At 32.4% G+C, this 15,397-nt stretch overlaps 3 protein-coding genes across 3 annotated transcripts; all 3 read left to right on the top strand.

The window, feature by feature from the left end:
* Positions 1 to 4,094: 4,094 nt before the first annotated feature.
* LOC105634097 (endoglucanase 8) lies at positions 4,095 to 7,972 on the top strand. The gene is made up of 7 exons (XM_012216884.3): positions 4,095 to 4,356; positions 4,481 to 4,888; positions 5,604 to 5,696; positions 5,801 to 5,962; positions 6,762 to 6,873; positions 7,179 to 7,342; positions 7,461 to 7,972. Exons 1-7 carry the CDS (start codon positions 4,129 to 4,131, stop codon positions 7,782 to 7,784), a joined length of 1,491 nt encoding a protein of 496 aa, XP_012072274.1. The 5' UTR covers positions 4,095 to 4,128; the 3' UTR covers positions 7,785 to 7,972.
* A 938-nt stretch (positions 7,973 to 8,910) lies between these two features.
* Positions 8,911 to 9,859, top strand: LOC105634273 (protein PLANT CADMIUM RESISTANCE 7). Its single transcript, XM_012217110.2, has 4 exons — positions 8,911 to 9,093; positions 9,184 to 9,255; positions 9,340 to 9,546; positions 9,753 to 9,859. Exons 1-4 carry the CDS (start codon positions 8,925 to 8,927, stop codon positions 9,839 to 9,841), a joined length of 537 nt encoding a protein of 178 aa, XP_012072500.2. The 5' UTR covers positions 8,911 to 8,924; the 3' UTR covers positions 9,842 to 9,859.
* A 2,802-nt stretch (positions 9,860 to 12,661) lies between these two features.
* LOC105634098 (protein PLANT CADMIUM RESISTANCE 2) lies at positions 12,662 to 13,821 on the top strand. The gene is made up of 4 exons (XM_012216885.4): positions 12,662 to 13,014; positions 13,125 to 13,196; positions 13,283 to 13,495; positions 13,597 to 13,821. The coding sequence occupies exons 1-4, from the start codon at positions 12,861 to 12,863 to the stop codon at positions 13,671 to 13,673; spliced, it is 516 nt and encodes a 171-aa protein (XP_012072275.1). The 5' UTR covers positions 12,662 to 12,860; the 3' UTR covers positions 13,674 to 13,821.
* The last annotated feature ends 1,576 nt before the right edge of the window (positions 13,822 to 15,397 follow it).

The raw sequence follows: 15,397 nt of genomic DNA on the forward strand, positions 1-15,397 counted from the left end.
TCAAGTGGCTGTGATTAAGTTTCCAAAAGGGACAACAGTAAATATACTTACTTCAATCATTGCACCAACAGAAGAAATTTTTTTTGCAATTAAATTTAATTTATCAAGGGGTAATAAATATAAAGACTGCTCATCAATTAGATTTTCATGTCAGGTAGGTAAAGCTGTCTGTTCTTCTTTCTTTATGCAAAGGAAGATTAGATGCCCCCACCACAAAATTAACAAACGAACATCATTATCAAAAGAAAAGAAAGCGATTTCGACTCCGTGAATCAGGGCAAAAATTCATGGGTATGTGTCATTTGAAGATGGGTTGTACAGTGAGCAGGTTTTGAAAATTTAGGGTTTGTTTAGATTTGTTTTGGGGATTTGACTAAACTTTGAATTATGATACAGTTCAGAGAGTTGGATCTCTGGTCTTAAAACCAATTTTAATATCAAAAATTGGCGAACAAAAAAAACGACTCCATTTGGTCTAATGTTACATGTGAATGAAAGAAACGTTTCAAACAGTAATATACACTCCCTATTTGGAGGGATCATGTTCAAATGCTAGGAACATCTATTACACATGTTCCTTTAATTTGATTATCTTTTATGATATTGTAAGCTTTTGAACATACTAATTGTATCCCATATTTTAAAAGTGAATTTTGTATTTTTAGAGTTTTATAACTTTCACTCCACTCAACCAATTACGTAAAATGAGTGTGTAATGTGCATGCCCATGCTTTATGTTGTTCGTCATTGACTAGTCGATACGCTAATTTCTCATTTCAAGCTAACTAGAATGCTAAATTTCCTCGTTAATGAATGAGGAAAAACTTTCCCTGTTGAACACAACCAAGGAAGAAACTTTTCCACTTCAAAAAGAACAGTAAAGATAAGAAAATGAAACAAACAAGGTCAATTGGACTATCCCACTTCCTTCTATGTCCAGTGGGTTCAAGAATCTGGTACTAGGCCCTCCCTTTATCTTTGTGACTGCATTTTTGCGGGCTCCATTTCGCAGCCATAGTTCACACTTTTAAGTAAGCAGAGCCCCTTCTCACTGATTCTTCAAGTCTTGAATGTAAAATAAGCCCAAGAAGGGTCTCATCACTCTGATGAGTAGTTCTTAGCCCAGACTCAAGTTTCTTTTATTGAATTGTAAAGGAATCAAGTGGCTCGTGAATCGCTGGAGACTCAATTCAAAAAACTCATATGATAAGTATAATAGTGTAAGTTCAAGAACTTGTTGAATTAATTAGGAGGCCAAATTTAAATTCGAGTTTGAACCTATAAATGAATCATTTTTTTTCAACTATAGATATTACATTATAATAAGAGAAGCTCAAAGTTGAGTGTTATTTTTATCGAACTGAATTCATTCTTAATAAAACTCGACTCGGCTCACTTCATAGATATATTCTCACCCTCTCTATTGGCCTATATTTGCTATTCGTTATATTTAAAGAATAGCCAAACTATATACATATACACGTACACAATACTATATTGTATTATGATAAATAAAACGTCATCATCTCGTACAATATAGGATACAAAATTATACTGACAAGCGGCAAGTACAGTACAGGGTTGATTCCTCCCAGGAACACAAGGCTCAAGAAATTGCCATCCCCAATAATATTGGGTTTCAGCGCTAAAATGAATTTTAGTTTAGCAATAATATGTTAATTATCTACTCCAATATTGTGATGGTTTGAGTTTTTAAATATATGGATAAGTGCAAGAAATTCATTCATGTACTTAACTTTTAACTTTTAAATATAAAATTATATTTATTAAATACTTTAATTTATAAAGTTAAATCCATTAAATATTTATTTATAGTTAAAAGATATATATATATATATATATGTATAATTCACACTGAATATATTCTGTCTCATCTTGTAAAATGATGGGAGAAGAGAAGAGTACTTCATGTTCTATACCACATATGGTATGGGCTCCAACTAAATTTCAATTTTTAAGGAAGGGGTTAGACTCACGAGATACAGAGACAGAGAGCAACTACTTCAACTTGAACCGAGTACTAAGAAATGGCCAGAGAATGAGCAACTCAAACTAGTCCAACCACATTTTGTCTTTTAATGCTTAATCATATCTCCAGTTTCATACACATCTGTATAGCCTTTTTCTCATCTATATCCATTGTTATCCAAAAGTCGACTCACTGCGTCGGGTATAAATAATGCAAGATCCATGTAATAGAGGCCACTCTCACCGTGTAATAATTTTTATATTCAAAATTTAAATTTAAAACATTTAGTTAAAAGAGAAGGAATATCAATAATTTTGTTTCAATCAATATTAATAGTCAATTATTTATTAACACGTGAAATGTGTGCAATTTATAGTATAAAAAGTAGGTTTTTTTAATTTGTATACCTATTTCCACTTAAACGGAACAAGAATTAAGTTTGAATTCTTACATAAAAAAATTGAAATGTTAATTTTATTGGTAATTCTAACTTTAACATCCATACTGAAACATAAAATTTTGAGAATTTAATTTCATATAAATCCTAAAACTCCTAGAGTTCAAATATCAAATTCTCTTCAGTAAATAGTAGTGCAAAGGACATATTTACCTATTTATCCTTTTCTTAAAATGGCAATATTCATAGAACATAAATATGAAAAGAAAATATAAATATGGGCCATTGCAATTCACAAATATGTTGAAGCAATAGCAAGTGGGCCAATTATTTGAAATGCATTAAATATTATATTATTTTCCCAATAATGAAGAGAGATCCAATATTTTGACAAGGTACAACATTATTATATGTCTCTTAGCATATGTATTGAACAATTTTTTGTGCAACTAAAACCCAATCATAAACCAAATTGCTTCATGCCCATCCACAACAATATGCAACCTTGGGGGTTCGATTGTTGTCCACAACAATAGGGACCACGTACCCTAACTCCTGCACTTTCACTTATCTCCCTTCTTCTTTTGGCTTTGCCTTTTGCTTCTAACACTAACACAATCAGTTACTTTGGGGACAAGGAGAAAGTGTTAATAAGGAAACTATTAATCACATCTTCTTGGGAAAATATATATTACTAAGGTGTTGTAGAAATAGCCCAAAAATCTCTTAACCTCTGATTAACACTCAAACAAATGCATTTAGCGTTTATTCAATAAAATTAATTATTTTTGCGGTTGTTAGTTATTTTTTAACGTTTGAATAACTAATAGCTGTTTAAGTATTTTTTTATAAATTATTAAAAGTTAAACGTTACAAAAATTAATATTTTATAAAACATTACCTTAACCTTTAAAAGTTGGTTCAAACATTATATTACTGAACACTAACAAATAATGTTTAGCGTTTCAACCAGTTATTTGAAAAGCCGTTGTTGAACACAATATTACAGTAAGTTATTCATTAGACTTTAATATCACCGGAACTATAAAATGTAGATCTCGACTAGCTTAAATTGAAATAGTAGTAGAAGAATTTCAGTAAGTTATTTTTATCAATTTATTGGAAATTATATACTTGTTAGCTAGATTTATCAAATCACAATCTAGTGGAATTCGTTTCCCTTCACAGATTATTTTTTGTTCCCATAAAGAAAAAAAAAAAAGATTTTATTTCTAACTTTGTAATAACTTTCTAACTAACCAAAGAGGAGCTCACATGTCGTCCAGTTCCAAGTCCCAACACCTCCAAAATAGTCAACATATCTGACGCTTTAGAATCATTACCATTTCCACCATCATCGTTATCCCATCTAACAAGATGCAACGAGATGTATGTTACAAGGACCCACCTTCCCATGTATCCACGTGTCTATCATTAATAGATCGGTGGAACATATATCAAACCGTTGTTTTGTTATTCCATAACCCTGTGAATGTGATTCCACCGGCTCTCTTAAATGGGTTTTATTCGGATTGCCCAAACCGGTCAAAACCCGAATTGACCCGGTCAAGCATATTTTGCATAGGAATCCGCATTGCAACCAGTCATGTCCATCCACGTGTTTTAGTTTCATTGGTCCATCCTCTGGAATCCAATGACGCTTTTCTCTCGGGCCGATTATCCACGTTATAAAATCCACGACAGGTCGCTACCTTCTTTGCTCCATCCACAGCAGAAGGAAATGGCGCGAAAATCCCACATTTACTTGGGACTTTCTCCTGCATTTCGCGTCGCTTCTCTTCTCTTGCTCCTCTTTGTCAGTCCAATCTCTTGCGGCGCACACGATTACCACGACGCTCTCCGCAAGAGCATTCTCTTCTTCGAAGGCCAGCGGTCCGGCAAGCTTCCTCCAGATCAACGGGTTAAATGGCGCCGCGATTCAGCCTTGCACGACGGAGCCTCCGTTGGGGTAGTCTTCACTCAAAATTCTCAAACTCATTTTTAACATTATAAAAATTTGTTGTTTTCTTGATAATGACAATGGCATTGCAGTTTTCATGTCTTTATTATTATTATTATTGTTGTTGTTGCAGAGGGATTTAACGGGAGGATATTACGACGCCGGAGACAACATTAAGTTCGGGTTTCCAATGGCATTTACTACGACTCTACTTTCATGGAGCATTATTGACTTCGGGAGGAACATGGGGCCTGAGCTGAAGAACGCCATTAAGGCTGTGAAATGGGCTACTGATTATCTGTTAAAAGTAACGGCAGTACCCGGCGTTGTTTATGTTCAGGTAGGTGACCCCTACTCTGATCACAACTGCTGGGAAAGGCCGGAAGACATGGATACGCTCCGAACAGCGTATAAGATCGACGTGTCCCACCCAGGGTCCGACGTGGCTGGCGAAACAGCCGCTGCATTGGCCGCTGCTTCCATTGTGTTTCGATCACGTGACCCCGCGTACTCGAGATTACTTCTCGATCGAGCCGTTAAGGTACGTCGCTGTCACACTGAATGGTTGCCCTTTTTGGTTCCCTGTCCTTCCTGGTAGAGATGGATAAATAAGTTTTATAAATTTATGATATGATATAGTACATTTTCATCTGTGCAAATCACGGTTAAAAATGGAACGTTTGTGCATTTTACCACGGTTCTTTTGATTTAACTTTAAGGAATTGAATTTCTTTTCTGTCAACGTCATGTTCAATTTTCCCCCTTGAGGCCTCACGTCTGTTTGTTCTGAACTTAGAACATTAAAGTGAAGTTAGACGACAAAGAATTTAAGAAAATTAATGCGAAGAAGAATTTGTCTTAAATTGGGGTGTGGGGCTACGGGGGTAGTGTATACTAAATCATGATAATGATAATTAGTGAGCAAGAATTCCAAAACAGCATTACTTGTACTGGGTGTACCTGGTAGAGTTGGTGGCTGTGTCTCCCCTTACTTTTCTATATTATACAATAATTATTTATTGACTAGATATACCTATGGAAATTTTCTTGAATTTATTTAGAGTCAAAAAAAATTTTGGCTGAACCAAAATGGCAAAATTTGTACCTATGAAAACGGTCGTTTATAAATTATAATTATGTGGTGGTAGTGTAGTTCAGCTGTAGTAACGGTAATTATGTACTAGACATTAGATACAATCATGAAATAAAATATCGCGAGAAATTGACCGTTGGTGTGTAAAACGGTAACATTACAGGTGTTCGAGTTCGCTGATACACACCGGGGTGCGTACAGCGGTAGTCTACATCGAGCGGTTTGCCCTTTTTACTGCGACGTTAACGGTTACCAGGTAAGGACGCCGCTAAATCTCAGCCATTGGATGAGCATATTTTATATTATAATACCAAGAAGGAAGGAAAACTGAGTAGTTTTTAAATTTGTTTGGAAAAATAGGATGAATTGCTTTGGGGAGCAGCATGGCTACACAAGGCTTCACGCAGGCGCCAATACAGAGAGTATATAGTGAAAAACGAGGTGGTTCTGCATGCTGGAGATACCATTAATGAGTTTGGTTGGGATAACAAGCATGCTGGCATTAACATTCTCATTTCCAAGGTAAATAAAATATTTTATTTTATTTTAATTTAATTTACTACATGTCTCGTCTTAGTAGTATAGTTGTTGTTCCTCTTGTCATTTGGTTTTTGTAAGCTTATATGTTGTGGGGACTAGTGTTCTTTCTTTTGTTAATTATCGTGAAATTTGTAAAGTAGGAAAATGTATGTGTGTGTGTCACGTGGTGAGGAATAAGTAGAGAACATGATTAATTTTTAGATTTTAGTTAAAGCCTAGATTAATGGGAAATGGGTTTGCGAAAAACTTGAAATTTTTGCTTGATGATTGCACATGATTAGCTTAGAATTTGGCTTTATTTATAATCATGTGAATGAAACCTAGCTAGCTAATCTGGACATTCCTTATAATTGAAATTTAAAAAAAAATAATAAAATAAAATAAATTCGGGTCTCCGTAGAGTTGTATTGTCTCTTCAATTCAGAACCAAGTCGCCAACCCCAAAAAAAAAAAAAAAAAAAAAAAAAAAGTCTACACTTCCTTCATTTTCAGATCTGACATATTGATAAAACTGGCTGCATGTCATGTGCTTAAAGGCTGAGGCTTGTGTTCTTTCTTCCTATCCCATAACTTCTGCCACTCTCGTCCTTTCCATGTTTAACTTTTCCTCAAAGCGACTCTGACTTCTCGATATCTGCTTTTTCAGTTTTCACTTCTGGCTCAAAATCCTTATTTTACACAAATTTATTATTTAAGAGCAAATATTCATTGAAACTAACACATCAGACAAACCTAATAATGCTTTTTATATTGATCCTTTTAACTTACTTGTTATTTACAGGAAGTGTTGATGGGAAAAGCAAACTACTTCGAGTCTTTCAGGCAAAATGCAGATGGCTTCATTTGTTCTTTACTGCCTGGAATTTCTCATCCTCAAGTTCAATATTCTCCGGGTATTTATATTTATATCAACTAATTAATCATTTTTAATAAATAAAGAAATCAATTTGACAGCTAAATCACAAGACTGATAATCCGTTAGCTTTCCAGAGAAAAAGCATATCATTATTGTAGAGAAGCACGTGACGAGCTGGTTTTTGTCAACTATGTTACAGTCGTGGAATTATTGATTGTGCTTCTTTTAAAAACAAAAAAAAAGAAAAAGAAATGTGCTTTCAGCCATTTTTGATAGTTAGATTTGATAAAACAGGTGTGCTAGTGTTTTCCATTAATAATATAACCTTACTTATCGTTGAAGGTGGGCTGATCTTCAAGGCTGGAGGGAGTAACATGCAACATGTTACGTCATTATCTTTCCTGCTTTTGGCTTATTCTAATTATCTAAGCCATGCCAATAAGGTCGTGCCATGTGGAGAGATCACTGCCTCTCCTGCCCTTCTCAAGCAATTGGCTAAACGTCAGGTAACGATAATATTTCCCATTTCCTTTTTCTTCACGTGACTGGGGCTGGGAGGGGATTCGATTTGGAATGATTGGAATATTAAAAATGTTTTTTTTTTTTTTTTGCGGGTCCTACCAGGTGGACTACATTCTTGGAGATAATCCACTTAGAATGTCGTACATGGTAGGGTATGGTGAACGTTACCCACAGCGGATCCACCACAGAGCCAGCTCTTTACCATCGGTTCAGGCCCACCCGGCCCGTATAGGATGCAAAGCAGGGTCTCGATATTTCTTAAGCCCAAATCCCAACCCAAACGTGCTTGTTGGAGCGGTAGTGGGTGGGCCCAATGTGTCGGATGCATTTCCAGATTCAAGACCGTATTTTCAAGAGTCTGAGCCCACAACTTACATCAATGCTCCTTTGGTGGGCCTACTTGCTTTCTTTTCAGCCCACTCCTAATGTAGTTCTGTTTTCAAGAATGTAATATCAAAATATATAATCGTAATATATAATGTAAAGAGGGAATTTTAGTGGTGTGCAAAATGGTCACCCTGCTACTACTACTATTAGTGCTGCCTATTTCCTGTTATTGTCAAAAGATTCGAATTGTTGGTAATGAAGAAAAGAAAGTTCCTTTTTTATCCCAATATTTTCGGCTTTTTATTGTGAATTGCAATAATTGAATGGTCTACCTGTATGATACCTCAATTGAATGGCTGATTGCAAAGGAAAATATCAAAGTAATCGGGCCTCATTGGGCCTCATGTGACATTTATTTTTTTTACTTTTAGATAATGGGCCGCAGCCCTTGAATTAGCAAGGTAATGGTGGATTAGAGATGCTAAAATTTAGCTGTTTATGCCTTTTTCAATGCCTACACCTAATAATAATATATTAGTACATCCATATATCCATACGCCAACTCATATAAACAATATCTTTTTACTAAAAATAATAAATTGTATATAGTTTTTCTTTGATGACAATTAGTTATTGGTTTGGTATATAATTGAACCGTACGGTTAATGTATGCAATACTATCCTCGTAAAATAATTTATTACAATGTATTTTTGAAATCTCAAACTGTATAAACTTCTTATCAACAAATTTCTTGAGTTATTTTTAATTAGATAACATCGTTGTCTCTAAACAAAACGGGAGAATCTTCCCTTCTCCAAAAAAAATATAATAGAGAACAACAAATAACAAAGCTTTACAAGTACATGCAATATTCGTTGTTTCACATAAAGATGGAAAGTTCATGTTTTTGAATAAAAGGTAAATTAAAATCTTCCAATGGTTGATAATAACAGGGATAAATTTGATAGCTGGAAGTAATTTTAACGACTCATAGGTTTGAAAAAAAAAAAAAAAAAAAAAAGAAGCTGTCTTCTATTTTCAGAAAATAAAATACTAAAACCATCAAATTATAACAAACAGCCCGTAAGGTTTTTTCAGAGCGTACATGGTGGCTTCATGCATGCTTATGTATTAAGTTGTACTTCCTTACACTTCTTCTATATATATATAAAAAAAAATTGTACTATTTCATCAACCTATCTTAATTGCATTGATTTTTCTATCAATCCTATAATCTTATGTCCATGCACCCACCAAATGAAGGCTCTAAAGAAAACCAATCAAACTCATCGTCTCCGACCACCGGTGATCCGGTGAATCCTCAGTATCCCCTCCATCAAAGCCACCAAGGACGTGAAGGACCTTGGTCCTCAGGCCTCTTCGACTGCCGTTCCGATGTCAAAAATTGTACGCTAATTAATTAGCTTCTGGACATTCTTTTATCAGTTTATGCATTATATAGCAAGTTAACATATTTTGCTTGAATGAGCATTTCAGGTTGCATAACATGTTGGTGCCCCTGCATCACTTTTGGACAGATCGCTGAAATTGTAGACAAAGGAACAATAGGTAATTATTATATTAGTTAAGCATATATTAATTAGATAATTAGTTATACTACATGAGATAATTACATTTTGTGAACTGTTTCAGGTTGTAAAACGAGTGGAGCAATCTACTGCGTTGTTTCCTGCCTTATTGGGTCTGTTCATTCTTGTATCTATCGAACGAAACTAAGGCATCAGTTTATGTTAGAAGAGAAGCCTTGTAATGATTGTTTGGTACATTATTTTTGCGAGAGTTGTGCCCTTTGTCAAGAATACAGAGAGCTCCAAAGCCGTGGATTTGATATGTCTATTGGTCAGTATTTTTCATTTTTAACTTCAACTACTGTGGGAGAAACAGTAGATGATAGAACTTCATATATTAGCTTAATAATTAATTATTTCTTTATTTTAATTAGGAAGAAATTACTATTAAAAAGAAGAGAAATTCTAGAGTTAATTTACATTTTCCAAGATTAAATTATTTTTTCTTTTTGGTTATTCCTTTTTGAAAATGGATAGGATGGCATGAAAATGTGCAGAGACAAAATCGGAGAGAGGCAATGGCAGCACATATTCCACCGGCGTTTGAAGGAGGGATGAACCGATAAAATTAATCATGTGGTTAAGAAGCCATCAGGACCATGTTTGTTTGATGGAGTGGTGAATCCTTATCACGATTACTATCACATTCAAAGTTGTTATTGTTCTTTATTATTATTATTATTTTAATTTGTTTGCTCATAGTTAATTGGTCTTTCGTTAACTTTTGAATAAATGTGATATCTATACGTGTGTCACGTAATAAATAAAACCATATTGGAAAATTTTCCAAATATTCTTAAATAATTGACAAGTAACATTTTTAGTGTAAGTGGTATTATTGCCTGTAAAATCTCAAAATAATGGCTTAGACTTTATGTTGATTTTAAAACAAATTGAATTTCTCATCATTTATTTACTGAATTTAATTTCTTTAGATATATTATCTCTATATAATAATTGTCACATTTGAAATTTCACATCCCTTGAAAAAACTATTAAATTTATCTAAGTTACGATAAATTATTGAATAAATTGAATATATTACCCTTAATTTTAATACTAATTCTCTAAAAAAACCATTAAACTGGAGTAATAATTATTAGTCATATATAAAGTGTAAATATGAAAAAATAGGTTTATTACTCCTTAAAACTACAAATGTGATAAATATTTTGAAACAAACTATTTTCTCAAATGTGACAAGTATTATGGAACGGATGTAGTAATTTATTATTAATAATAAAAGAGAATTAATACTCTATTTTGTTAAGTTTTGCGGTTTTTAAATTTTTTTATAAGAATTAAAAAAATGATTGAATCACATTAAAAATTACCCTTTACTTACTTAATTCTCATTTAATTGAAATAAAAATTAGTATAGATTTTTATGTAGACAATTATTACTTTGATTTTCTAAAAATGTCAATTAAATTGAAACAAATAAAAAATTATCAAATTTTAATGGAGAGGGGAGTAACATGTTAAGTAACCATTCATATATTCTTTAATGATAATGAATAAATTAATTATTTTATAGATTTTAATGTTATAGGCAATTTTTTAAGTTAATGTAAAAATAAATTGAATTTATAATTGTTTATTTACTGAATTAAATTATATTAAATATAATTGATTTATTATAATATTAGATCATTAATAACATTTTAAATGATAATTTTTATAATTTGAATGATATAAATAAATTACTTATTAATTAATGAATTTTTAATGATATGAATAGTTATTTTTATATTAATTTTAAAGTAAATCAAATTGATAAAGTTTACTCATAAGTTTTCATTGTACTTTTTTTTTTCTTCTATCTCTATAAATGCCATCATTTGTAACCTAACACACTTCAACATCTACTTATTTATCTTATACTATATATGGGATTATTAGTTCTTATACACTAAAGTTAGATATTAGTTATTAAAATTAAATATGGAGAAGCAATTGTTGAAAGTACTTTAGTTGCATATGAATCTAGTCCTTAGTTGATTTTTTTTTTTTTTTTTTTTTTTTTTGAGAAAGAAAGTGAAAATCCTTAGCACACCCTAAATTAATCATAATTGTTAGTAGTAACAATAATAAATTTGTGGAATAATTATGTCAATGACATGAAGTTTTTGATTTTCACTATTTTAAGTATTTAAATGGAAAAGATTTATAATCCCGTCTCTAAAAAATTTAGAAATTACAATCAAGTGCACAATGCTAATGCCACTCACCCGTCAGTTGGTGCAAATAATAAATTCATATTACCAACACCGACAAACAGTAATGGGTTTTTCAATTTTGGGTTGGGCTTCCCCCGCCCAATTACTAATGGGTTGGACTTCAGTTATTACTTCAGCCCAATAAAAACTAAACCAAAGCCGTGGATTTAATTTTAATACTTAATAGTGAGGAGGAAAGATACATATATTTACAAATCAACTCCAATCACCTATTCCATCTCTTGAGATGAGACTCTAAACCTCAATTGCTATTAAAATTGTTGATCTAACAGTGACCGATTGATTTAAATAGAAATTACTCAAGTTTCTTAAACAAAAAGTCGAGTTTACGTGTGTGTGTGAGTATATATATATATATATAAGTTTTAATTTCCAATTCAATAGTAATTAAAACTCAAGATTGGATTTTTTTATTTATTTATGAATTCCCTTCAGATAATTGTTTATGTCACAACAGTTGTAATTGTTCAAGTTATAAAATAGGTAGTTGGCCTGATTTCAAATAATATAATTTCCTTCCTTGACTTACATTAACGGGTCGCTTTTAGATTTAGATGGCCTGACACGTGCATTTCCCATTTTTATATTTTCATAAACAGTCATAATAGGCAAGAATTTTCCTGTAACCTGCACTCAGGCCTTATTTTGCCCGGTATCATCCCGTGGTTGGTACGCCCGTTGTATTACTATAGGAGAATTATGTACTTAGTCATAAGTTCGAATTTCAATTTTTAAAAATTAATTAAATAATGTTCTTTTACTTATATTATTATTATTATTATTGTTATTCAGTTATACAGTCTTTCCATTAAGATTTTGTTATTTTCCGGTTATTCAACTAGGAAAGTCAATATAATACTAAATTTTTATTTTACTAACCTATTTATAAATACTAAATATTAATATAGAAAATATTAATTATTATACTGAATGTATATCCATTCATCACGTACGTGTGTTTATGTACACACACTTGGTCAATAGTTGATTTTATTTTAAAAATATCACTCTTTATTATTACTTTTTTTTTTTCTGATTCACTCTTTATTATTATTATTTTATCTATTGCCTTTTTTATGCCAACCACTTATTTCCATGTATTGGGACTTATTAAGTTAATGAAATAAAAATCTTTTTCCGTACAGATTAAGTCATGCCGGCTTTCTTCTCTAAAAAACAAAAAAAAAAAAAAAAATATCATGCCGGCTGCTTGGTTACGACTAAACTTCGCACATGTACTTGTATAGCCCTTTAGACCACAAAACAATTCATTGCTTATATTTCTGCTGCCTTTCTTCATTGCATAGAATTTTCGATCCATCACCAATATCAATTAGTAAGCAGCATGTCCATAAACCCACCAAATCAGGACTCCTACGACAAGGTACGGGCCACCGGTGTTCCGGTGAATCCTCAACCTCCCCTCCATCAACACCACCATGCACTTGAAGGAGGCTGGTCCTCAGGCCTTTGTGGTTGCTGCTCCGACGTCAAAAATTGTAAGTGACCTTTGAATCCTTTTTTAAAATCCATGGAACGTGTACGAGACGCGCTAGATTTTTATGCATGATGGACGATGATATTTTGGTTGTGGATATTCATATTGCAGGCTGTATAACATTCTGGTGCCCCTGCATCACTTTCGGACAGATTGCTGAAATTGTAGACAAGGGAGCAACATGTAATTAATTAATTGAGCATGATTAATTTGATAATTAATTATAACTGTATGTGATTATTAATTCTTGTTTAATTGTTCTTGATCAGCCTGTGCAACTAGTGGAGCTCTCTATGGGCTACTTGCATGTTTTACTGGTTGTGCCTGCATTTATTCTTGCTTCTACAGATCTAAACTAAGAAAGCAATATATGCTACAAGAGAGGCCTTGTAATGATTGTCTGGTTCATTGTTGCTGCGAGACTTGTGCCCTTTGTCAAGAATACAGAGAGCTCCAAAGCCGCGGATTCGACATGTCTATCGGTGAGTTTTACATTATATAACTGTTAATTCAATCATGGATATATATTCTTTTTTCCTTTTCATTCATATTTTCATAATTTTTTACCTGTAATCTTGGATAGGGTGGCATGAAAATGCACAGAGAATGGCTGCAACTCCGGCTACGGCACCGGTGTTCGACGGAGTCATGAATCGATAGAATTGATTATCTACTTCCATTCGTGGTTAATCATATGTTAATTATAGTGTGAATAGTATAACTTAAGGCTCAAAATCATGTTTGTCATGGGAATCCTTATCACGATTGTGAATTTGTGATCATTTTCAACGTCGTCACTGTTTTTTAATTTGTCTTTTTTTTTTTTTTTTGCTCATATAGTCAAGTCGTTGTTTATTAAGTTTTGTTTTCATGAGTTTTATCTTCTATATATCAATAATGAGTTTGATGAAATTCAAAAAATAACTACAAGGGAGAGTGAAATTTCAAATGTGAATAGAAAAAAATAGTATAAAAAAAATAAAATGACCTATTAATACATAAGTTAAATTATGGGAAAATTATTATTTAGTCCCTGAGGTTTTACATAATTATTTAGGTAGTCCTCGACATTTATATATATATATATATATATAACATCTCTGAGGTTTGCCATCGTCATATTAATTGGTCCTTCCGTAAAAAAAATATACTTTTTCCATTAATTTTGAGAAAAAAAGACGAAATTATCCTTTGAAAAAATAATTATTTCGTCCCCGAGGTTTGCCATAATTATTAAGTAGTCCCCGACATTTATACAAATATTTATAACGTCCATGAGATTTACTTCCGTCATATTAATTGGTCATTCCATAAAAAAAATATACTTTTTCCATTAATTTTGAGAAAAAAAGACGAAATTATCCTTTGAAAAAATAATTATTTCGTCCCCGAGGTTTGCCATAATTATTAAGTAGTCCCCGACATTTATACAAATATTTATAACGTCCATGAGATTTACTTCCGTCATATTAATTGGTCATTCCATAAAAAAAATACACTTGTTCCGTTAATTTTGAGCGAAAAAGACGAAATTATCCTTTATAAGTTTTTATTGACATTATTATTAATCTATTTGCTCTAAAATACCTCAAACTTACATTTTCACCATCTCCCTCAACCCAATGCGGTCTTCATTACCACCACCGTGTCTCTGTCAAGTATCATCTCCATAACCAGATCACTAACAAAAACTAAAAGGCAAAATAATTATTTCGTCGCTGAGGTTTGCCATAATTATTTAAGTAGTCCAAAAAACAATCTTTTTGCTGTTAATTTTTAATAGAATGATTAAACTAACCTAAATCCTCTAATCAAGGAGAGAGAGATAAATGGATGAAGGGTGATGATGGCTTGATTGAGTTTGGATGTTGAGTTTTAGTTTTGGTGGTGATCTGATTACGGAGATGATAGTTTTCATTGACACGGTGGTGGCAATGAAGACCGCGTTGAGTTGAGGAAGATGGTGAAAATGTGAGTTTGAGGTATTTTAGAGGAAATGGATTAATAATAATGTCAATGAAAACTTATAAAGGATAATTTCGTCTTTTTCACTCAAAATTAACGGAAAAAGTGTATTTTTTTTTATGAAAGGACTAATTAATATGACGGAAGTAAACGTCAGGGACGTTATAAAATTTGTATAAATGTCGGGGACTACTTAATAATTATGACAAATCTCAGGGACGAAATAATTATTTTTCCAAAAGATAATTTCGTCTTTTCTTCTCAAAATTAAAAGAAAAAGTGTATTTTTTTGACGGAATGACCAATTAATAGGACGGTGGCAAACCTTAGGGACGTTATATATATATAAATGTGAGGACTACCTAAATAATTATATAAAACCTCAGAGACTAAATAATAATTTTCCCTCAAATTATTGA

This window comes from Jatropha curcas, chromosome 11 (assembly GCF_041381405.1).
Source record: "Jatropha curcas cultivar XTBG-Jc1 chromosome 11, XTBG_Jcur_1.0, whole genome shotgun sequence".
Lineage (NCBI taxonomy): Eukaryota > Viridiplantae > Streptophyta > Magnoliopsida > Malpighiales > Euphorbiaceae > Jatropha > Jatropha curcas.